At 40.1% G+C, this 25,836-nt stretch overlaps 1 protein-coding gene across 5 annotated transcripts in view; it reads left to right on the top strand.

Annotated features, from left to right (window-relative positions):
* CUX1 (cut like homeobox 1) overlaps positions 1-25,836 on the top strand; it is a 282,207-nt gene that overhangs the window by 161,058 nt on the left and 95,313 nt on the right. For all 5 annotated transcript variants that reach the window (XM_082328024.1, XM_082328020.1, XM_082328021.1 and 2 more), the window contains exon 9: positions 18,923-18,971. In XM_082328024.1, the coding sequence (XP_082184150.1) occupies positions 18,923-18,971 (49 nt within the window). The remainder of the gene's footprint in view (positions 1-18,922; positions 18,972-25,836) is intronic.

Raw genomic sequence — 25,836 nt, forward strand, 5'->3', positions numbered from 1 at the left:
CTTGCCATCAGAGTGTGACAACAAACAACTCCTGCTATTTGAATGCTAACAACTGACAAGTCATTTGGTATAGCCATTTGCCAGTTTAATGGCTTAAGCAGTTTAGTTTTAATTAAGTAGCAGCTTCTGTGTATGATATCAGAGAAAATAATGTTCTCCTTAAAGCTGAGTTCAGTGTTGTCCCTAACTTGCTGAAGATACCAACGGCTTCTCTGTTTCAGCATTCAGCTGGTGCATTGTCTGCCATTTCACATGCAAAATTCGTTTGCAACGAAGCCCCTTTTGGGGTATGGATGCGCCTTGGTCTGTTAGTTAAGTGCAAACTCAGCATTGCCTTGGTGGCAGCAGTTGTTCCCTGGGGAGGAAGAGCTCCGTCCGTAGACTGCAGTTCCAGATGTGTTTCATCACAGAAATGCGTAGGCTGGGAGATCTTTCACCCCTTTACCAAAGTGCTCTGTGAGCAGAGGACTGGGAGCTTATTGATAAAGGGGTAAAATTCATGCCTCCTGTCAGAAGGTGCACCTAACCAGACGAAGCGACTGATAATCTGTGATAAGAGGGGTGGGTTTTTTTGTGGTCTATCTGAAATTAATTTCATAGAGAGTAAGTGACTGTCAGGAAAAACAGTCACGTCCTTTGCATATCCTGCCCTAGTACCTGGAAGCTAGAAACCAGTTTTTGTTGGAGAGTCGCGCCAGAGGTGATAACCTTGTCAAGTTCAGGAGTCATTTTACTAGTTCCAGAATGAGAGTTTGGTGGGGAATGACAGACGAAGGTAGCATTGCTACTTGCGGACACAGTTCCTTTTCTTAATCATGCTGCTTTTCAGCTGGTATCTTTTCAAAAAGTCTTTTTTTATTATTTTACAAGGAGTACGTGGTGTGGGATCACTGTATTCTTTGGCTGATGTTCCTTTCTCAAAGAGAATGGTGTAACGTGAACTTCTGCACAGCAGATGAAGATTTAACACTTAGACTACTTAAGATTAGACCTGTAACATCATGTGTAGACAACTGATTATAAACGGCCTGGATTTCAGAGTTGTTCCTTTTGATTTCTGTTATCTGAAAATGTCAGCCACAGCACTCGTTGGCCTGTTACCTGATCCCTCGGTCTGCCAAGAGCCGTGAGCTCCAAATAAGTCAAAATACTTTGCAGGAATTTTTCCGTCTTCTTTATTTCTCCTTTTCATTTCCCATCCCTTCCTCTTCAGTCCTCAAATACTATGAAAGCCTTTGAATTGGTGCGGCAGTTTATGCAAAATCTGTAATTCTGATGTTACACCCATGTTAACAAAAATAAGGAGGCAGCCAGAGGTTTTTTGAGGTTAAGAAGGTAGCAAAAATCCAGAATGCACAAGGTTTAGTTCAAGTTGTGCTTATTGGGGCAAGTATTTCACATCTTGAACTAGAACCTCTTGAGACTGATACAGCCTAGCATTGTCTGATTTATTTAATCACATTTACATGAAATCAGATATATTCATGAAGAGAGAACATCGTGAGCAAATTGAATGAAAGCATTACTCAACAGAATTTCTGGCTTTGATAATAGAAACTATACTGTAAATTTTAGCTAGCAGAGCTGCTGTTTTTAGCTCAACAGCAGATCATCCATGAAGGAAATGAGGGCCAGAAGGCTACTGCTATCTGTGACTTCCCCGTTCATTCCCTGTTTGATAAATAGGTGTCCAGAGCCCCTGCCACCGAGCCTTAAGGACATTGTTCATTAGCCCGTAGCAGTGGGAAGTGCCTAACCGGAGGCAGGAAGGAGTGACCTGCGCTGCTGTTTGTTTAGGAAGATAAGTGATGGTCTCCATGTGGGCATGTTTGGAGAAGGAAACGTTTCCGTGTTCTCGCTCCCTCCAGTCTCGGGCTGGACGCCGAGCTGTCCTGCCAGCGGGGCCCACCCTGTCGCACTCCGGTCTTTGCCGTAACATGCACAGATTGAGGCAGGAATGTCCATTTTTAACAAGCAGCTTAAACCTGTAACTGGTGCCTACTCGCTTATGTGTGCATAAGCTTCTTTTAGTTGAATAAAATAAACAGCACATCAGTATTTGTTTACAAGACATGCTTTGGGGTGAATGGATTGTTTTCCATGCTCCTGTTTCATTAATTATTTGGGAGAAATGTTGATTGTTTATTAAAAGTAGAACTGTAGTCCCAGCAAGGGGGTGGGGTTTAAAGTTGTATTTGTGAATATTGCTGACGAAAAATAGGCACGTGAAGTGGCAAATAGTAAATAACGAGCAGAGTTTGTTAGTTATTCTAGTTTGTAGTGACTTAAATCTATCAGCAGTCTTTCCTTGGCTTTACATGTGGCTGACTGTCTTAAAATATGTTGTGACTTTTTGTGCAGATAGAAGAAATTCACCCGTCATGTCTCGTTCTTCTAGGAATTGTAAAGATACAACGTTGTTGCTCGATTCATGCAGGTATCTGGAGCTCCCAAATTGTGCATTATTGGTCTTTCGTCATCTTGGCAAATTAAGGAGATGTTCTTGTTGCCAGTCACAAAAGGAAGATAATACAAAGAGTTTCTCAATGTCATGTGCTTCAGAGCTTATGTTATAAAACAGTTTATCCTTTTTTTTTTCCAGAGCTATCTACTTTTAAGGGCTTTGTTTTGTACGCTGTTGCGAATACATTTGCTGCATGCATTAGTCATTTACAGTACTTAGATCCTGTAACTATTAAATTGTTAACATTTGGAGCCAGCTATAATTATCTTTTATTATTATTATTTTTAATGGGCATAGTGCTTTCTTTCCTCTCTAGCTTTCCTAAACATTTGAGGGATCTTTAAGGTATCTGTTACACTGAAGCAGCAGTGTTTGATTTCTGTTTATACTGTTTGATTTCTTATCTTTCTAAAACACTATGATCACTAAGAATTTTTTGTCTGCATGAAGTTTTTGTTTCCCTTGAATGTCTAAAATGGACATCCCAGGGAAAAATATACCTTAAAGGCATGGCCCTGCAGAATCACCGTCTTCTGTGACTTCTCTGCGTTCAGTGTCTCGGAGAGCTGCTGTGGCTGGACACCCACGCTGAGTGAATCAGCTCTATAAACCTGATGCAAATACCAGCTTGATAGAGTTGCTTGTTGCTTTTGATACCTAAAACAATACAAGAAATGGTAATTACCAATGTTAATCACTGGCTATTCTACTAAAAACTCCTTTTATCCATGTTCCAGTTAGGAACAGGAGGTTTTCTTTCACTTTTATTTAAGTGTGGAAGGCCTATAAAGCAGCCCTTAGTTTAACTGTTGGTTTTTGTGATGCCTTATTTGAATTTTTCCATATCTGAAACCATAAAAGCTAGAGGAGCTTGACTTCAGCATTAATTGCATTTTTTTTTTCTAGTGTTTATTGTTTGGTGCGAAGCTGGAGGGAAGGAAAGACGATTGCGTTGATAATAGTGTTGTTCACATCTGGGGGACTATCCGTGGACAGACATTTCTTTGAGCTTCTAATTAAGATACTGTGGGTCTCGGAAATGGTGGAAGGCTCTTAGCTACGCACACTGTGCCCAGTCAGGCTGCAGTAGTATTAAGTGAGCTCTGTGTTGATGGTCTAGATCAGTGATTTTCTGTGTGTTCTGCAAATTCCTGCAATTCCACTGGTTATTGCTAAGAGATCACAGAAATAACTGTGAAAGGCAACCAGTCATAATCTGTAAATGTGCTGTACTAATGTTACATCCTTTGATGGAAAACTCCAGGTAGTCTGAAAGTTAGAAAGGTTAGAAATCACTGCTGTAGATCCCCTGCTGTATACGTTTTAGCTGGGACTTGATCCTTTTAATGCTGTTGGATAACTATCCATAGGACAGCAGTGACTTTCTTGTCGTTTCCCTATTCATTGCCTTCATACTGTCGTAGTTGTTGTAGTTTTAAATATACAGTATCTTGATGTTAAGTATGTCAGACCACCTTAACTCATCAGAAAACCATTTCAGTACAGGGCTTGTAACTGATAACGGTGTACTTTTGCCCTCTTCACTGAAAGACAGTGGCCACTAAATATAGCAGAGCAAGCTATTTTTGATTATGTAACATCTCTATCTGTCTGTACTCTGATTAAATAATCTATTTTCTTGGCAAAGGAGTACGAGTTAATTTTCTATTATTGATCAAAAACATTTTAGCTGTGATACAGATGACTTATTTGTCTTGGTGCCTGTTGGATTGATTTTTGTCGCTGCCTCGTCGTCGGTGATGCTGTGACGCGGGGTTTGCGCAGAGCGGAGCCAGGCAGTTAGCTGGCAGCGGTGAGACGCGCCGGGCACGTGCCGGTTCTCACCCAGGTCAGTATTTAGCAGTCTTTCTGTGTAATGTGTGGTAGATAAACCTTGCCCTTTCCTCTAGCACTTTTTGTTACTGTTTTTTGGTGAATATGTTCTCTGGTATCTGTACTAACTACGCTTTTTTTATTTAACATTCCCCCCACCACTTTTTTTCTAGTTAATTCCTGTTCCCTTGTGTCTTCTACCTACATAGCATTGGTACTGCAGTAAGGTTAGCTGTACTGAAGACATTACAACCCTAAAAGAAGCTACATGGCCAGGGCCTGTGGAAGACTTCATTATTGACCATTTCTGGGAACAAGTTTAAGAAAAAAAAGTCCCTGGATGAAATTTGTGAGCTTTACAATGTATTAGTGCACCCCGCCCATATAGACCCTCCCCTCCCGGTGCTTTCTTTTGTGTGTGACACCAGGGTGGTCTTATTTCTGATATAACATCAAATAAACTTTCGTTGTACGGTTCAGCCCGTGGCTTGGGAAGATGATGCAGCTACAACAACCTGCAAGCGAAGGCGAGGCGGTGGGGGAAGGAGGCAGAGCTGTGTGCAGCTCGAGGGGCCAGCAAGTCTGGCCCCATCCTCTCTGTTTGTATAACACTTCAGAAGCAAAGTAAGGTTCCCTGAATTACTGATTTACTACTTAATGCCATAAAAGGAGCTAAGCCTAGAAAAAATAGATGAAGACTAGATATGCTGTATGTGGAAAGTTTAAAACTTTTACACAGACAGTGCAGGAACTGATGGCACAAAATGTCCGCTTAGGGTAAAAGAAGGGGAAATTCCCCTGCTCTGTGGCTGTGCTTGGGTACAAGCTCACGCTCCAGAGAAGTACCCAACTGAACCCAGTAAACTGAGGACAGAGAGGCTGCATCTCTGCAAATGGTGTGTCTTCCTGGGGTGTCCCATCAAGCGCAGAGCCCGGTGTGTATGTCCACACCTAGCTCACACCCAGCGCAGGTGTCCAGCTGCGCACCTTATGGATCAGGCCAGCTCACCAGGTCTCGCAGGTGAGACCACAGAGCTGGGCAGAGGATGTCACGCCTGGAGAAATGTGGGTGCTGCAGCAGGGGGGAGAGGGGAGTGAGGTGGAGGTGGACAGTTGATATGGTTATAGGCTTACTGTTGCACCTCCCAAGGTCAGGGAACAACCAGGGAAGGGTGTTTGGCCATTGAAGGTCTGAGCAGTGTGAACTTGCTCATTAAGCAAATGCTGATTTTGTGGCCCTAAGACCCATTGCTTAATAGAGTTAGAACTGCATTAAAAAACAGTCAAATCTAAAAGGTAGATTGGTGTTGTCTTACCTCTTTTCTCCACTACAGCTGTTTGTTACTTTTAGGAAGGATGGTTTTCATCCACTGAAGAGGCTTCTGACATCAGCGTATCTTCTGGATGTAGTAGAAATGTTGAGGAATTGTCAGTAGCAACAGAAAACTATTATTTCCAGTTCAGACTCCCCTTCTGTAGAAATACTAAACCTGTTAACTGTTGAAACAGAATAATCAAATAGTTCCATACCACAGACTACAATATTAGTCAAGCCTGAAGCTGTTTTACTTCAGCAGTATTTTAAAGGCTAAACAACTGTTGAAAGGGAAATGGAGAATTTGAGAAGTGTTTCTGCAAATAAAATTGTAAAAGGTTAAATTAGAAAATGCTGCACTGTTGTCCTCCAAGGGCTTGCAGTAGTACCTAGTGTTGCTGGGTTTTGCCACAGAAGATTATTTAGAGTAATTTTGCTGTCTAATATATATCTAGTTTAGATTCTGTGTAGACAGGCAATCTGTCAATCGTATTAGTGAGCATCTCTCATAATCCAATACAACCGGAGACTTAAGTTAGAAAAGAATTGAGCAGCTTTACGTATTCAGCAAAGATATAAAAATAAAATATGCTGGATACTCTGCTGGTACAAGCGACTCGAGTGAAGCTGTGCTGATTCACACCAGCACAGCATCTAATTGGTGCCAGCCTACCATCCAGCTCCTCGACGAAACAGAACTCCTGAGGGCAACTGGAGGCTGAGTCTGCTTCTCGGGATGCCCCACTGGTGTGAGAGCAAATCTAGAGGAGGGAAGGGAAAGAGAGGAAGGCAACTCTTCCATCTGAAGACCAGGAGGTTGTTCTGTGTCTCGGGCATTGATCTCCATTAAGTAATAATGAACTGGTGCTTGTTGTGCAGATTTAGACAATACCTGCCTTTTCTCCTTCCTCTGGTTTGTTTTCTCTATTATGCGGCCTCCCGTTGCCTCCTTTGTTTCTTTCTGCCTGTTTTTTTTTCAGCTTTGTCACTCAGGTCAGCAAGATTCATGCTATTGATAGCCATAAACTGAAACTGCAAAATGGTGACATGATTGCAATTTACCAGAAGTAGTTTTTCCATTCAGAGCAAAGCTGGAACAAACTGGGAAGAGAGAAAACCATATTGGTAATTGGATAGATTATTATAAAGATAGCAATCATCCTGGTTGTTAATCTTCGGCATAGCTCATGGGAAAGGTAAAACCTCCTCAAAATGTACAGTAAACACGTCTCCCATCATCGCTTTATGCTATTTTCAGTGCATTTATTGGATAGAAGGACATCAGTTGCCTTTATCAGAGACCAAGTAATGCTGTTTTCTTCGATAGCCAGAAGGAAATACTTGCTTGAGTAGCTAGCAGAGAATAAGCGCATCACCTATATTCACTTCTAAAGCTAAAAGCATCTAAAGCGTTCCCCAAATACATCTCCCACTTGAACGCTGTGTTACTGCAACGTCAACCTGTAGCTTTTCTTTTGCACAACGCATATGTCCTTTACATAGATAAAGGCAAAAGGTAAAAATAAGTTGCATTTTTATCCAGATTCTACCACTAAATAATGCCTTTTTGTTGTCCATCATAAACCACTGCCCAGATGCTGCAGGTGCATTTGACAATGTAAGGAAGCAAGACATGATCATATTTGGGTGCCTGTTAGTAAATGTGCTTGGAGGGATACATAAACAGCTTCATAAGAAATAGTAAATTGGAGATTATTGGCCTAGTGGAGATATTTATCTTGTTTCATGCCAGTAAATCCTTCAAAAGGCCACGTAGGATGTAGTCTTATACTCCGTAGTACCAGTTACGAAAGTCAGACTGGGTGGAGGGGACAGATAATTTAGAGAACTCGAGCTTTTCAGCTAAGATGGAAACAGGTATGGATTTCTCTTCTTTAGTCTTTTATGTTTACCCTAATACATGTTCAGGCCGCTGGAAAATTACCATTCTCCACAAGGTAGGAGCTGATGGTCTGTCATTGCAGTGGTGGTAAACAGTAATTTTCCCGTGATATATGCCTGTGGAGTGACATCTGTACATAAAATTGCTTACTGCACTGTTTTATTTTCAAACTGACTTAAATCTGTTTCACTGAATATAGACTGAGGTAAGTTAAAAGCATTTTATAGGTTCTTACAGTGATGGACAAAGGTACAGAATAAGTAAGGGGAGAAATTAATAGATACCTGGATTTTCCAAATTACTGAGCTCCTCAGCTCTTTCTGCAGTTAAGGAGAAGAGGAGATGCTGGGTGCCTCTGGAAAGAACTCCTAAAGATGAATCTGGAATATTTATGTTGCTATAGTAAAAATTGTGAACAGTGTCCAATTTTTGAGGTTATTTTTGTTTTAAAGAAAACAAAGATACAGAAATATGTGATATCAGCATTGATGTAGAATGTGGGAAGATTGTTCGTTTTGGGGTTGTAACTACTCAAAACTTAATGTAATTTTTCAGGTGTGACATGGTGATTCTAAAAAAAATAAACAACAAAAAAACGAGCAAAAAACCCCCATGACCTTGCCAGGATATATGTACTGATTTTACACATTGTAACTCCAGTGACATTATCGAGTAAGTTAAAATATTTGTGTGTATTTTTAGAGGTTCTTTAATCAAAGCACAGACAATTCTTCCTGCTGATTCTTCACAGTTTAAAGTATTGCCGTTCTGATAAAAAAGAATGACACCTAAGATGCCTGCAATTAAGGTTTCTAATTTTGGATAAATTATCTATTTTAACTCCATCAGCAAAAATAAGTAAATTGTTGCAGGTGCTGTATTTCCAAAATGCCAAACTGTCTTTTATTTATTTATTTATTTATTTATTTATAGAAACTACTATAAAACAGCTTATTCAAGTTGTAGAGCAGCAGTTAATCAGTTAAGACTTGGTCTTTAAGGAAGTTCTTATTTTATACTTCGTTATACATTTTTTTCAAGTAAAATAAAAAATGGCAAGTAAAATAAAAGATGGCAAGTTCTGCTCTTGTGCAGTGGGAGCAGAGCAGCCTGTTTGCACCTGTAGCCAGCAGCAGCACTGCATGGTCACAGCCTTAAGCCTGGCTTCCTAAGGAAATGAAGCTTCCATGAGCTTGGGCTCTGTTTTACTGCCAGCCTGCTTGGTGATCAGTTGGCAGTTCGTCAGTTCCCCTCCTAAATTAACCTGGAAGCTGATGATTGACTTCAACAGTAATTAACAGCATTAGAAATGCCCAGCACAGGGAGCTCTGGTGAATCTTGTAGGAATTGGGAATGGATAGGAAAGACAGACTAATAATCCATTTGAGTGGAGGGCTGCAGGTTGAGAGAACAGCAGTTGCCTCCCTGCTTGCTGGTTGATCAGCCATGTATGTGTTGCTGGAAAGCATCCATAGCCTGTATTTCCATTTGTGGGCTGGGAGGTGAAGAGATGACATTTAGGGGATAAGGGAGTGACCTAGAAATATTGCAGAAGGAAGTAGCAATGGGGGGCAGCTACAAAGCACAGATGGGACAGCTGATATTATTACAATAGATACTGTCTAAACAACTTCATAGGAACAATCGATAGGAAACAGTGCTTTATTTGTATTTGGGCTTACGGGAGAATGTGTTATTTTATCCACTGACTCACCTCCATGCAGACCATCACAGGAAACCGTGTGCAAGCTTTCAGGGCATCAGGTACAACTCTGGTCCTACCAAATCAGGTTTTGTAACAGCGCTGACTTGTTGCTTTATAGCGCGGATTTTGCTCGCTGTGGGAACCCTATAGACTCCAGATCATGAAAATGGGTAAGAATATGCCTGACTTCACCACTTCAGAGGCTGTTGCTTGTTTTCTTCCATCAGGCCAGTGCAAAGCACCTTTTTGGAGCAAGCCGGTATTGACCAAGTCTATTAAATTTTGCACAAATGATAGCTGCTCTCTTTAATTGTGTAACAAATTAACTGACATTTAAAGCTCTGTGAGTAGACTGCAGAAATGGTCAACTCCTGGCGACAGGAATAAACACCCAGACAGCGGGGCATGGACCCGGAGCTTTAAAGTTCCCACCTGCTCTGCAGGTACATGTTCTGAAAGTCCGTGAAGTTCATGGCAGGTGAGAATGTGTTAGGGTTTACAAGTTTGGGAGTAAATTGAACTAAGCTACCATTAATAAAACAATCAGTTCCCAAAATGACTTGCAAAGGTTGCTTTAGATTAGGGTTTCTCACAGTGCGGACCACAAACCCACTAGTGGAATAAGTGAACAGAGAGGGGTCCTGTGCATTGTCTGATAGGAGATGCACGTTCCTCCTGCTTATGTCGGGATCAAAAAGAAATGAGGGGATGGAAAACCTAGGAAACAGTGAGAAAGTCGCTTTGTGTATGAGGAGAGGTCTTTTTCTTCTACTAGAAAGACCTCCAAAGCTCATGTTTGGATCTTTGGGAAACAATGATTTCGTCGTCAAATCTAACTCAGAGCGTACCCAAAAGAACCAAAATGAGTACAATTACAGGGAACGTACGGTTTAATAAGGATGCTGCCTTAATGTGATTAATAAGACTGCTGATTTCCCATGTCTTATCAGCAGACTGTAACACTGTTTTGTATATTTGTTATCTCCATTATGCGTTGTAGTATGGGTAGATAAATAGAAATACTATGGAGGCGACAGGAAACAAAACAAAAATAATCAAACATGTTTATCACTAGAGCATTAAAATGGCTGCTGTGGCAGACACCAGATGAATTATGCAATACATAACTTAATTCTCTGGGCCACAGATGTTTCATTTTTCCTGCAAGAAGATGATTGAACCTTGAATGACAGTTTCAGGCAGTCTTTGATTGCTCTGTGGGTCACATGCTTGATATGACCTGCATTTGAGTTGCTTTCTACATGCTGTTGCTTTATAAAACATGTAAAATTGACATCATGTTGGCTGCTCAAGGCCAAGTCAGGAGTAATTCCATGCTTTTGATATGCTTTGTGTGCAAGTGAGGGAGAGGGAAGGGTGTCTGTGTTTAAATTCTGGTACGTTATTGAATCAGCTGAAGTCAGGAGAGGGGAATTGCAGCAAGCTCTTTCAATTTGTAACAGGAGGCACTAGGAAATAGAGAGTTTGCCGCATCTGTGTCATCTTGCATTGTTAGAAAATCCTCAGAGCCGTGGTATTGGATCAGGCAGTGACTCCTGCTACCCCGGGCATAGCACAGTGCAGATTGGCAGTGGCCAGGAAGGCAGCTGGAAATGTTTGTTTGTCTAAATCGGCCCCTCTGAGCATGAATATTGGGCATAACCTGAACCTGGAGATTGTGTTCCTCACCCTGAGGACTTGATCCTGCAAAGCTGGTGGGTTTGTACTGATACTGCTGCAGTATCTCAATCTCAGGAATTAGCGCAGGTGGGATTCAGGCATAAATACATCAAAAATTAAACATCAGAAAGCTCTTTCTCCTTTTCTCCATAGCCTCTAAAGGCAGGTCAAAATGATTACACCAGAACTGAACTGCGACGACTCCTCTTTTTGCCTGCCAGTACTAGAACCGGCAGGAGCACGAGCCCACAGCTCGTAAGGCTGCAGACTTCTCACCACCTCCCTCAGAAGTTAATGGAAACTGATTTTTAGGTCCATCTAAACAAGGTTACTGGTTTCTGAAAATTTCAGGTGCAAAATCATCTTGTGTTTCAACAGCCTCCTTTGAACTCCTCTGTGGCCCAAAGGATTGTCACCAGTGGTCTGAGGTGGGAGGAAACCCAGAATGATCCAAATCTGGACACTCCTAATTACTGACTTTAACACTACACACAGGGCTTTTCAGGGTAAAGCAAAAATACGTTGTGAAAGAGGACATGTTTGATCATGAGACCAGGAGGAAAAGGATTTGTTGCATTTCTTTTCTTTTCTGTAATGGGCAGTGTGATGGCACGACACAGAGTTCACAAGAGACCTGGTCTTGTGGAGAGAAAAACACGATGAAAGTTGAGTAAGAGGTGTTTAAATGGAGGATTGAGCAGTATGGGGAGCTAAGATTCATATTGGCTGTGGTGCAATATATGTAAATATGTGCCATGTAAGAAAATAGTATTGTCATCAAATAAAAAAGATGTACCATCTATTTATATATTGGGCTACTTTTTAATACAACCAATATGCCTTTTCTTTATTCCAACTGCTTACATTAAGCGTTCTTCTTTGGTTTGCAAAGTGTGCCAAGGTCATGTGTGTGTAACGCTATGGGAATTACAGCTCTGGGGTTCTGTGAGTTGATACTTCTGTTATATATAATTCTGTTTTTTTTCTCTTTATATTTTATTGAGCATATCAATTAGTGTCACTCGTATAAATTTCTCTCTGTAGAAATTATTAAGAAAACACTGCTGATTTCTAGAAACTCTGCTCCCTAGTGTATCACTGGAATAAAGCTGATTTCTATTGTGTTTAAAACTTTATAATTGCAAACACGATTTTCTTATCCTTGAAATCCTGACTTAAGCCGTGAAAGAGAAAACAAAATGCTGTGCAGGTTTTCTTGGAAAGCAGTTTTTCTACAGACTGAAAGATGTTTTATTCTATAGGGTCTTTTTCTTCTAACGATCGAGATGATTCTTGTCTTGTATTGTCCAGGTATTGCTCAATATCTTGGGCTTTATAAGCAGTTTCTTTAACCTTTATCAATATTTGATGATCACTTGACATCTTTCAAGCACCTAGGACATAGTTTATTTGAAGATCATACCTGCAGCTGGTGCAACCGTTTGATCTTGGTGCTTATGATACCAACCTGGTGTGCTTAATGAGAAATCTTTGCGTGAGGTTTAGTTTATCTTTTCAGCTTGAATCTGTACACGGTGCACTGCACAGATACAAGGCTAGCAATGAGAGGAAACGAGAACTAATTCTAATAAAACCAAAAAAACATGTAAAAGTTAGCATTGAGTCTCTTTTTGCTAGGGGAGGAACTTGATTTAGTATAGGATAACTGCAAAGAGGGGTCTGGACAGTGTACAGTGGACATTTAACCATTCCCCAGATTAATCCAGATGATGTATTGTGTAATCGCTGGAGCACCTGAAACCAGCGTTGCTTTGATCTCTCAATTTAAAGCCTTCAGTGTTTCGCTGCTTAGCAGGGAGAGGATTTTTTCTTCAATTGAGTTCCTAGGAAAGGAAACACCCAATTCATTACTAAAGTTGGTGGATTTATGAATCCCTGAACAGAGAAATTCTTTTACAAGAGGCCTGGATTTATATGACATTGGAAAAAGGATTATCTGATCTGAAGATCCTTAGAGGGTTGCTGTGAAAGAAAATATTAACCTATAGCTCTTGCAATTTGAAAAGTAGATTTGGAACTTAGTAGTAAAAAGTGTGTGAGTTCTTGCCCTTTGACGTGCTATACTGGTTATGCTGAAATAACATTTTTTTTTCGTTCTTTGTACAACCCTTGTCTCTATTGCTTTTGGAGGTTGTAGTAGCATTAAAGTGGGTTTATCTGATATGGATGTTTGTTGGATTAGAATCATTATGAATTCTAAAAATGCCTAAACTATGTGTATAGTGATACTCTTAAGGTGCAAGAAAAATAGAATTAGTAGGTTTTTTTGTATTACCTTTTATCAGAAACTTTCTAAGAGCTTCAAAGAAAGTGTTCGGTTCTTCTTTCTTTCCTGGAAATTAAGCAAGCCAGCACCACGGGCACCTTGGCGTGGTCACTGAGGTGCAGGGATTAGATGAGGGCATCTACTAGCAGAGCTTAGAAAGAGTCTTGAATTTGGGTAGGATATTTGTCATGCTTCTGTTTTGCTTAAAGAAAAAATAAAATTGAATATTCAAATGCTGGAATGCTCTTGTGCCCTGAGTGAATGCTGTGATCATTGGGCTGCAGGCAATTTTGACGTTGTTTAGTGATCTGAAATTACTTCCTAGACCCAGGAACCTTTCCTGATAAAAAATGTATTGAAACTTGAAAAAATTCAATGCACTTTTTTTGTCCGCCCGGCCCCCCCCCCCGGCCCCCCCCCATGCTCTGGCCCGTCTTCTTTTCTTCCCCTCCCAAATGTCCCAAGTAACTCTTCCCATATTGTCTTGTGCTAGCAAAGTACTAGGTTATACTGCCTCTAATTTTAAGAGGCTAAGATGTTTACCTAATTTGGCCAAAATTTGCTCTGTGACGATCACAGATATATGCTACAAGTAGGATTTTTCTTTTTTTCTTAATTAAACATAAATGCACATTAGCTGATAATGTATGCTTTTAGTTTGAAATTGCCTGCATAAATGTTTTAGTAATTAGAACATTTTAACAAGCCCCAGTGGCTCCATATACCGTTTGCTCTGACCAGTAAACTTATACATGTTTTTAAAGAAAACAAATGTGTGGGAAAAAATGTTGTTTGTTTTTTGCCAAACCAAAATATTAATCTGCCCCGCTAGTGAAGTTTCTTGGCCGTGCCACTGACTGCAATTTCAAAAGTGTCATCTGTATTTTTCAGTTCTTCCATGTATAAAGAATCCAACAGCAGTTTCCTTCAAGGTTCAGTAAGTTTGAATGTTTAGGGGGCTGTAGCCACAAGATTTGGCAAACCATTCACTTGTCATGTTAATAAAAAAGGAATTGTTTCTGCCTCTTTAAGCTAGTATCTAAATGAAGGAGTTGGATCAACTGGATTTTAATCATAAAGTCTAGATTCCTCTTGCTTGCAAGTGAATAGCTTCATGGTGTTTAGGGTTTTCATCTGATTTAATTTTATTTAGAAAAAGAACTGAGCTTCTTCCATGTTACCAATTCTTGAATTTGCTTGCTTGTTATGCTGTTCAAACGTAATCGGTTATCTTGATCTTAAAAAGAAAATTGAGCCTTTCTGCGGTTTTTATTTCCCATAAGCAATTGAATTGAAAAGTAGGGTTCGTTTTGGTTTTTGGTTTTTTTTTTTTTTTTTTTTAAACTCCTTAAGTTGTTTTTTTATAGATGGCATGTTAGCTTTGAGGGCTCTTTCATAACTGGTAAAAGCTTATACCCTGTAAAATCTATAGCTTTTAATGCATTTTGTTTTTCACTTCAAATACAGTAGCAAGAGAAGAAATAATAGAATATTTCATGGTCATGCTGTTTCAACAGTTCAGGTTCTTTTTACTTGGTGATGCTTATTCTGTGAATCCAAATACTTGAGCTTAAAATTTGATTTCCTAAATTCCTTAGCCTGAAAGTGTTGAAAGTTAGAACAAGCTATCTATAATACAGACTAAGAACTGTCTTGCTTACATGATTACTTTTCATCTAACACAGAGATTATAAGGAATTAGATCAGATAAATGATTATACTATCTGTGGAATGAGAAAACACAGGGTAGATAATACTTGTTCCTGAAAACAGCTTTTACCCGCTCTTTTTCTCATGATCTGTTTTAATGTTAAGAAAGTATCACCCTTGAGAAACCCTGAATAATGTTGGGTTGCAATGTAGAAATCTGCTGTAAAACACCGTAAATATCAGTGTATTTTAGCAAAAGGTCTTCTTATTACTAATTACCCTCCTTCTCTGTATCTATCTGAAGAAAGACAGAACTTTGGGATTTTTCTCCTTGCCTTCAGCTCTTGGGGTGATGGGGGAATCCAGGCACTCACAAGAGGCCAAATCACATGTTGCTTCAGGAACAAAGAAAGTGAAAAGTAAAATCATCAGATCTGTGTCTCTTGTAAGTGGGTTTAGTTCACATGGAATGACTTTGGTCAGAAATTCAGGGTCAGTATAACCACGGATTTGCTAAACTTGGCCATTGTTCCCTTCAAGGTTCCCACCAGATTTGCAATGAAAACCTGCAGGACAAGATGCTGGCAGCCTTGAGCTGGATGGTATTTTGCCTGTCAAGTAGCTCTGTTGAAATAAAGAGAAATATTGAAATAGGAAGGGCTGAAAATGAGCAAATGTGGTGGATAGAGAATACATCAAAAATGACCTGTGTGGGACTAATTCAGTGAGCCAAAGTGGAGTTTCCTCGTACCTTGCAGGTTTGAATTCAATGTGGTGCTTTGTAAACAATAAATCAATGCAAGTTGTTTCTGTGAGTGCATAAAAGGTGTGAGAACTGTAATTTATTTTATAATAAATACTTTTGCTGAGCAAACAGTGAATGTAGCTATTAGAGACTTTCTCAAATAAGTGATTTTAGACTGCTGAGTGCCAGCTACTGATGTGGTAGTTGAGCTTTTAAAATGAAAAGACTGAATTCCTTTTGAAGATTCTTCTGAATGCTGTTGACACTTGTGCTAGGAAAGAATATAGAGTAATTTAATTCATTACTTTACTTAAAGATAACGTTTATGGTTGCAGCATTAACCTCCATTGGTGTGCAGACTGCTAGGCTGGAGATGTTTTGCTTGAATTTTTTTGGAGATGTTGCATCCTTTTATTAGGTGCGCGGAGACAGATTGTGTGTGGAAAAGCTAGGTAGAAAAAAATGTATGAGGGAAAGGGGAGTTCAGGATCAGTCAGCTGGTGTGTCTGGATACAAGGACAAAGGGACAATTTTGCCCTTGGCTACAGTTTGACACTTCTACTGGATTCAGTCAGAATTATCTGTGCGCGCTGAAGGGCAGAAATGTCATTTTTATGGCGTTCTATATCCTTGGTCGCCTTTTTTTTTTGTAATTGGCTGCGTATACCAGTGCTGTAATAGAGCTCTTAAATCCTGACCCCAGCCGAAATGGCATACAAATACTGGTATTAATACTTCTGTCCATTTTAAATACGGGATTGTCCTGAGTCCTTCCACCTCATTTTTCAGGCACCGTCCTGTGTTTCAGCCTGTTTTACTGGCAGCCACGCACCTTTCTGCTGGCCCAGGGTGCTCCCCTGCTTTGCTGCTCTTGGTCCCATCTCCCCTTGGGCCCTTGGCCTCGGACATCCCTCCGTTCCTTCTCTCGCTCTGCTGCCTTCATCTGTCTCCCTACCCTTGGCTCCCTTTGCTTGCCTCTGTGACCTTTAAACGTGGCTGAGGGTGCTTTGATGGGTCCAGACCCCCTCACACTTCTGCCCCTTCCCACTCATCTCTTCTGCATCAGAGTCATCTTCTTTTCTCCAAAAAAAAAAGTTCCCTTGGCTGAACTGAAAAACAACCCTCTGCTCCCAAAGCAGGGCGCTCTTTCTCTCCCAGTCTGGGGGGTTTGTGCTTCCGAGTCCTTTGCTTTTCTCAGGTTCTGCGGTTTTTCAGACCTTTGGCTGATACCTGGCACCCCCTCTTTGGGAGGAAAGGCAGGGATTTTACTGTTCTCCAAACCCTACAGAGAAGCGAGTGGAAACTGGATTCGCTTAAGCTGTAGCCAGTGTGTTGGGATGGGACATTCCCAGCTCTGATCTGGGAGACATGTGACATAATCCAGACATCGTTTACTGGCTCCATATAACCTGAGGCATTCACACATAAATTCAGCCTGAATGCATAAGCTTATATAAAGTGGATCCTTAAACTATCCTGGCTAAAAATATTTTTTAAATGCTGGGAAACTTTTTTTTGTGTGTGTGTGTGTGTGCATTTGGATGCTCTCTTCCCTCTTAGCTCTGTTACAGATACATAATGGGGTCATTTGCATGGTCTTAGGGACACCTTTTCAATGTGAAATACTGTCATTTCCCTAAGTGGGTTAACAAGTATTTTGGGGCTGGAGTCTAAAACAAAAGATGTTTTACAACTACGGAAGCTAAAGACATCAAAAGTGTTATTGTAGGCTTATGTTAGCCTGTCCAGGTTAGTCTTCTGGCTACTCCCTGCACACTTGGAATCCTTATTTGCCCAAGGAGTGACTGTTCAATTCAGTAACTAAAGTCTATTATTTATTATTAATTCCAAACATCGTGTGCATGATTTCTTTCCAATGTAAGAGCACATTAGCTTCTCCTGCACAAAAAAAACACATGTTAATCTGTTTTCCATTATTGTCCAAAAGATTTTTTCAAAAAGCAATTCATGTTGCCCCGACAACATTAAAGGCTGTAATTAAAAATAATTTTCCATTAATTTATATACATACACATTTACTTATTATGATCTTTTACAGTATTTCCCTAAGTGTGCACGCAGAAACCTAAAATGCTGTTGAAGAGCAAGTCAATATTCAGTGTAATGATCCAATCTCGAGTGTGCCAGTACCCCGATGTACTTCAATTAACCGTCTTTCCCAGCAAACACCTGCATAGAAAAATGGATCTTCCGTGGGATCAGCAGAAAAACAAACCCTGACTTTTCTGCATCGGCAGAGGAAGGGAATTCCAGTATTTCACAGCTTTTACTGATAATGATCTGCTACAGATTAAAAACAAAAAACAGACATTATGGTGTTGGCAGATTGCAAAAGGACTTGCTGGTTAAAGCTGCTGTTCATAGGAGATGAGGATAGTGTTTATTGCTTCCATATGGTCCAGAGATATAAGACAGGCAGAATGTCTGGGGAGAAGTAGTATGTCTTATTATATTGATAGAGAACATACTTCTAGGTCTGTAGGCCCTTTTCCTGGTACCTTTCACAGGTGAGAGCATGAGTGTGAAATATTTGCCCATGATTCAGCATGATGATAAAAAAAGATTGCTTAAGGATTGGATTCATTTGTGTGAGCAAAGTCTTAGAAATGCTGGGTTTTTTAAAGGGTCCGGGCTGGTAGCTGCCCCCTAACACACGTATGGGAAGGATCTCTTTTTCCTTGCCTATTTCTATAGTTTTCAACCCTTGGACTTTCCTGTTCAGCTTTGTAAAGTGCATTAAGAGCCTGAGTCTAAATTTAGAGTTTCATAAATTTGTGTCAAAAAACTCTTTTCTATATAATGTAAAATTAAATTTCTTGGTCTCTGACCTCATGATAAGTTGGTTTTGTTTTTTTTTTTTTAGCCAAATTTAGAACCAAACTTCTAGGCACACTGAAACAGAAGAGTAACAGGCTACTTCTGTGTATACAAGTAGTTGACTGAAGAACTGTAGTATTTGACTTCTCCATAATTATCACTTGTGAAGCACCTTCACATGTAGGAAAGATGACACTGCCCTTCTGCAGAAGGTTGGGGAGTAAGGTCTTCAAAGATCGAATGAATATGCTCAGATATCAATATGCTCATTTCATTGCAAGAAGGGGACTGGCAAAGGAATTGGAGACCTGCAAACCAGTCCACAGAGCTGAAACCCGAGGGATTTCACCAGTCAAAAGCTCAGCTGATCAGTCTGTGTCCTTTTAAAAAAATATTGGAAATTGGTATAGTTTGTATGAATGTTGCAATTGTACTGTGCATGAACTCATATAGCAGGCATTCTTCATGTGATAACAGTACTTCTGCTCTCTTGTTCTCCCAGGGCTGATGAAATCGAGATGATCATGACAGACCTTGAAAGAGCAAATCAGGTATGATTTTAAGAGTCCCTCATAAAATTCTAAGTGTGACTTCGATTTTTTTTTTTCTTCTCTTTTGGATTTCGTGACAGTTCTTTTATATGCACTTAGCAGTTGTAACTGTGTAGAGTAAGAAAATATGCAAATTTAGAGAAAAATACAGCTCTTTAGGGATACTCTGTAAGGATTTTCTGCACAGTAGAGTAGTGCTTGCCATATATTTACCTTCTAATAATTTAAACTTAAGTTTCTCACTGTAGTTATTCTTGGGTTTATGTCTCTAAATCCATCACGTTGGCCCCTACTTGGACATGCAGGTAACTGGTTTACCCAAGGTAAAGGGCCTCTGCCCTGCAGCACTGGCAGGGCTGCCAGCAGCCTGGCTTAGGGAGGCCTGACCTTCAGCTGCAGCTCCAGCTTTTGTGGCCTTCTCTGACCTTTTCTTTTTCCTTCCTTTTCTGATATGTTTTATTGGCATATTAATTTTTAGCAAGGGTTGGATCAGACTGTGCCATGCAGGAGAACAAAGAAATTATGATTTGTTCCTGCAGATGCTAATTTGGTAGACTGTGAAATATTTCTTCCGCGTTCCCTCACCGTGCACACACTCCTGAGAAAGTGGCACAATCATATGGAACTTCTTAGAATTTAAAAAAAAAAAAAAAAAAAAAACACGTTTCAAAAAAACCAAACCCAACATTCAAGCAAAGTGCCCTTCTGGTCCAGTCTGTACTTGGAGTGACTGCTTGAGGTGGTGAAGGAGATGTGTGTGGCCATGCAGGTTTCACAGGTGATACATGCAACGGGTGATCGTTTCACAGAGGGAAACCTCAACCGGGCATTTGCTTATCAGTGAGCTTCATTAATCCCTCTGTCAGGTAAGATCAGAGATTACAGATCTTAAATCTCTCAGGTTATGGTTTTATAATCCAATTGAAGCTTACCTAAGAGCAGCTCGCTTCCAGGAAGACTGGTTGCATCCCCTTCCCCGCCATGCGGCCCTGCTGCACACCTCGTGCTGCCCGTAGTGGTGCTGGAGCCGCCCCGTGAGCCAGACCAGGGCACTGATCCTGTTGAAAACGAACCCCCCTCCACCTCCTGGTTTGTTTTGTCTTTTTCCTTTTGCTAGAACCACTTTCAGCCCCTACGCTCCCCTGGTGCAGCTGACAAGTATAGCAAGTATATTGTCCTTTACGTTAGTTCTTTATAAATGGGAAAATTACTAATGAAGCAGAAGGGAGATTTGTAAGTTGTTGGGTTGATTATTTAGTCAGTAAAAGAAAATCGGGGTTTGTACAGTGGGTTTTTAGTTCTGTCAAAGAACTTTTGTAGACAGCATTAAATATTTATGAAAGTGCTAGTAATTATTTGAAAATCTGTAGTCCTTTTAGAAATGATGTAGGTGTTAAAGATGTTTCAGTTGAATTATTTTGTGATTTTTTGCAAAGGCAGTACGTTTTGCAAAGTTGCAGCAATGATTTACCCAGTAGGTTTTTTCTTTTCTCAGAGTAGAAAGGTGGTTGTAGTTAAAGAACAGGTATTTCTGATTTCCTTATTGCCGTACCAAAATGGAATATATCTATTTATACAGAAATACTGAAGATATTTTCCTATCTAACTGGAACAAACCTGCAATGGGGGTGGGGTGGGGGGGTGGTTTACTTCATTGTTTGTTTGGTTGGTTGTTTTAATTAGTTAAAATTTTTAACTGCTTATGCGCATAACCCTTAGTTTGGTTGTAATTCAGGAAGCTCTGGATCTGTATGTAAACATCAGTGTGCAATTCCTCTGAGCTGTTGTAAAGCCAGAGCCTTTCCCCATCGCCCCCTCCTCTGCTTCCCCCTCCCGGCTGCTCTGGTCCTGTCCCCTCCCTAGCAGCAGCTTTTGCAATTGGGGGACCCTTTGCTGAGTCCATTGAGCTCAGTAACTCCAGAAAAGCCTGAATTTGGGGTGAAGGGGTCAGGTTTGTTTTCTGCGGGTTTAGCAAGTTGAGGCAGCTCAACAAAACATCAGAGAAGCAGCAGCACCCAGATGAGGGGCGCGAGGGGAGCGCGTGGCCTTGGCAGAGACAGGGAAGGGAAAGTTCACCGGTGGAGGAGCAGGAGCAGCGAGCTGCCGAAGTAGCTCAGCTGATTTGCTGAAACATGCCCCTAGTCCTTGTCTTGTGTGATGCTTTACCTTTATAAAACACTTCTATAAATTATAACTAATATAAATTATAACTTCTATAAATTATAACTAAGTAATCTTTGTAGCAGCAATTCCTGTGTTTTACCTCTTTATAGTTGAAAAAAAAAGAATTGGAAGAAATTAAATCCATTGCACAGGCCAGAAAGTGAGTTTGCATCAGGCTGAAGTGTTAAAATTGCAGAAACAAGTACTTAACGTAATTATGTATTTAATAGTTAAATTAACATTTCCTTTTACCATTTCAGTAAGTACTTATTCCCCATTATGAAGGCTACCTTTAAAGAGTAATGCTCAGCATGACTCCTACTTTGAGGATAGACTGCCTTGCTGATTTTGATGTGATGTTTTGCTGCTCTGGAATTAACACTGACCCAAACGACTGGGATTTGGAGCAGAAATTTACAGAACAGCAAAATGTTTTCATTGAAAATGTGAAAAAATACTTGCTGTAAATTTTTAGATATCTGATATTTCTTGAAAATCCCTTTCTCAGTTACTGCCCTTTTTAAATCCAGAGCTGGCATATCTGAACTTCCCTTGCTTTATGTAAGGACACCTCTCTGACTCTTGAGGAGCGGGGTGCCACTTCCCTCTCCAGTTCTGCAGTAACGAGAGGGTGGATGTACTCATTGACGTTGATCCGGGTGTCCATATTCTGGGTGATGAAAGCCATGGGGACAGAGTTGATGTTGTAATTCCCACCCTCGCGTCCTGTTGGGTGAAGCATGGACCATTCCTAGTCTTCAGACTCCATCACCTCTCTTCTCCCACTGCTTTTTCCTCATTTAGATCCTCAAATTATTTCATGCAGGAGCTTTCTGGGCTTGTTTGTGTGCTATCATCCCCAGAAGGAATTACTAGCTCATAGAAATAATTACCCCTAAATACCAGTGAGCTTTGCAATTTTCTGCTTAGAAATAAAAAGAGGTAGTGACTGCAAGGCTCAGTTTCTCTCTGTTGTGTCGTTAACTCAAGGTATAAACTGAATTTTGCTCCAAACCTTAACCCTACCCAATGGGAGAAATAAATGCCTCACTTGAGCGGAGCAAGCTGGGGTGGAGGGGTTTGGAGGCGGGCGCTGGAGGTAGGGATGTGGTGGCAGCAGGGCTGCTGGGATGACAGCCCTTTCTCAGCTGCTAATCCAGGCACTCAGTGCGGTTAATCCAAGAGCTTGAGTGGGGTTTGCAGCAGGGCTAGTCTCATTCAGACTGACAAAACTCAGACAGAGTAATTTAAGTACACCAATTTACACCCTCTGTTAGGGTGAGGCAGGTCCTGGCTGGGAGGTGGGTGTCAGTGGTGGCCTGCAGAGTAACCCTTCCACTTTAAGGTCTTGAGAGGTATAAACCAGTACAAAAAGGAAAAGAACAGTACATTAAAATGGCTGGTCTACCTACGCCTGCCTCAAGAGGAGCCATTAGCTCCATGACGTGTAGCTTTAGCAGGGGTGTAAGTCTGAAGCCAATAGGCCCCGCTTGCTTTAGCACTCAGAGGCATCATCTGCCAGACAGCAGAAGAGCAGTGGGCAGCGGGGTCTGTTATCCCTCTCTGTTTTTCTCCTCATCCCTGAGGTTGCATGACTTGTATGGCTTGGGTGAGTGAAGGGCTGAGGTCAAAATATAACTAAATGCAATAGGAATTGCTTATTTTCACTTTACTAACCTGCCAGCTCGATAACAAAAATAACCCGAGAGTTCACCCTCGCATTTCCATGAAGATTTAATAATCCTGTAGTTTGGGGAAGGGACTCGTTTTATTAAGATTTCATTTTGCACAGTAAATCACTGCATATTTTCTGATACGCTACGAAGTATAATAATAAATAATTAAAACTAAACTACCCTTACTTGTCAAAATAAATGATTTATCATAGTTTGGGATATAGCATCTTTGAATTTTTTATTGTTTGATTCCCAGAATATTACAATTTCCAATCAGTGAAGTTAATGAAGCTCCAGTGTACTTTTCCGCATTTGCAACAGTTACAGTTGTGTGAATGTATATTTTACACAAATATTTACGGTTAGCACTTTTCTGTACCATTTCAAGTTTACACCTTTCTTATATGTGTTTATGGGAGTAAGTGACAAATCTTTGGGATGACAAATTTATTCAAATGAATTATCCTTCTGTTTCTATACTTCATCTAGCAACCTGGAATCACCCGGTTGTGCATGAGAAAAACTGAGGTTTCCATTGAAAAGAATAATTTATATGTTGTGAAAACAGAAATACTTGGGAGTAAGTTTTAAAAAGAGAGAGAGAGGGGGGCTCATTTTAAGGTTTTAGTAGTGAGTCTAAGTTTGTGGTTGCATGTCATTGAGGTATCCAGATCTGTTTACTGGCTTTATACATTCAGTTCACTACTTTTTTTTTTTTTTAACAAAGTCTAATGGGCTTTGTAATTTGGGCTTCCTGAAAAAAAAAGTGCTTTTTCACTTTTAAAAGAAAAAGAGAAGAACTTTCATTAGGGTTGGTTGATCCCAGGTTATTGTATTTTAATCTTAAGGAGGAGGAAATAGATTTGAAAAACAGACGCAGATATAGGTATCCTTAGATTTTGGGAGTAGTAACAGAAAGAGACCATGGGACAGGGGTTTTTTTGGTGGACTATACTGTGAAAGCTATAGATAAAGAATTTTTTTTTCTTCTGTGTCTATGCCATGTTATCCCTTTGGAAAAGCAAAATGTTTCCATTGGTTTTCTTTACATCTTTACAGTGCTGATTGTGCTTCCAGATTTCTACTTCTTATTTTTTCTGGGGAAAGAAAGTCAACTATAGAAACTTCTGTTATCAATAAAAGAAGAACAACTGTTCTTTCTAAAATACATAACCATTTACTAAAGATTCTATACCGGATCGGTACCATTTATTCCACAGAAATGTGGTGTTAGAGATTTTAAGATCTGTAGAGGGAGGGTTAGTAAGTTTAAGGATTTTTTGGAACCAAACTACTACTGAAATACATAGAACGGTGTCTGCCATAGAAGTAGAAAGAAAACCTCACCAGGGCATTTTAGCAGAAATGCTGTTCTCAAGATCATTTTTTTATTTCATTGAGCATGGTACCTTCCTATCGCTAACAAATCACATTGGAAAATGGTTTGAAGAGATATTCCCACTAAGTGAGATTGCTATAAAATATGTATGTTTTTGAGCAGCAGATGGAATAAAGTCTCCTCTTTCACTTAGCAACACAAATGCAAGACAACGTAGGTAGTGCAAGTGCTGCGCGGGAGGGTTTTGCTCTGACCCACCAGTGGTAACAAAACCAGTGACAAGGCAGTCCTTGCTTTTATGTTTCCACAAAGAAAGGTATTCATCTTGCCCTGAGTCCTTCGTCTGCACCCAGGCTAACACAGATACTGCCAGGGTATTTGCTTTTTATTTCTGACTCCCTTTGCAATGAACGGGAGCCTCTGCTATCGTGGTGTGCCGTAGCCCCGCTGAATTCAGCAAAGTTATGCCATTTTATAGCAGATGAGGTCATTCTCTCAATCCTGTGATTTCACTATCTGTAAAATGGGAATAATAACATTTACTTTATAAAGTGCACTGAGATCCTTGCACAGAGAAGTGCTGTATAAAGGCAAAATATGGTTAATATTATTTTCATACAAACACAGCAGTTTCCTGTAAATGCTTGGCTTTCAGTTGGGAATACGTTTATCTGGCAGCCTTTCAGAGCGCAAAGGAAAGTGCAATAGCCTGAAGACAAGAATGAAGACAACCCAACCTCTTCTGTTTGTTGGAGGGTTTCTTTTTTCTTTTTTTCATGTAATTCTCCATTGCTGGAAAAAATAGGTGCCAGAGCCCTGAAGAGTCTTTCATGTCACAGATTTTTCTGATAACCTTGCTGCTGTTCTGTGAAAGCTAGGGTCGTTTAAAGGTTTTAGAATAAATTTTTATATCTCAAAAGTCAGAATATTAAAGCACATTGAACCAGTGTGCTTTAATTGATCTCATACTCTGAGAAACATAGCGTTTGCGGCAGCTCGCAAGTAAGAATGTCAGCTTCAAGCGCTTAAAACCAAGTATGGTGATTACTGCCGTAACCGGGCTCATTAACTTCAGGAGAATTACTTGTGATAATATACACTCCTAGCCCATAGGAAGATTTTGCCGCGTATAGCACTGAATTTAGCATGTAATAAGGAAATATAGTTTGCCTGGTGGAACTTTAAAGGAAAGGTTATACTTTTTTGCTTGTAAGTATCTCATTTTGCTATTCACACCACTGGTCTTTGATCAAATTAACATTTTACTGTAAGTAGAAGAGTACTCAGTTCATGCTGTTCATTATCTTGTCAGGAAACAATGAGAATAATTTAAACTGGATATATTGTGTAAGGCTTTTTTTTTTTTTTTTTAAATTGGAAAGCACAAGGCAGCATTACCATCATGACCTACTGGCTCCACTATGAACAGTACAATATTTACATGCTATATTAATAAGAATGAAAGTATTTTGAAATATTTTGTTACCAGGGAGGTAGCTCTATGCTAGAAAAACAGCGGTATGGAAATTAGGAGCAATTGTATGATTGAGCTATCCAGAAAAATAGCATTTTTGGACAATGCTGTATTTGCGTGATCTCTATCAAGGCCAGTAGTGTGACTGTCACTGGTCATCGTGGTTTTTCTAGGCTGTGCATAGTAGATTTGTAAGTAAGAAACCAAGAGTTT

Source organism: Platalea leucorodia, assembly GCF_965183815.1.
Source record: "Platalea leucorodia genome assembly, chromosome: 16".
NCBI classification, from domain to species: Eukaryota; Metazoa; Chordata; class Aves; order Pelecaniformes; family Threskiornithidae; genus Platalea; species Platalea leucorodia.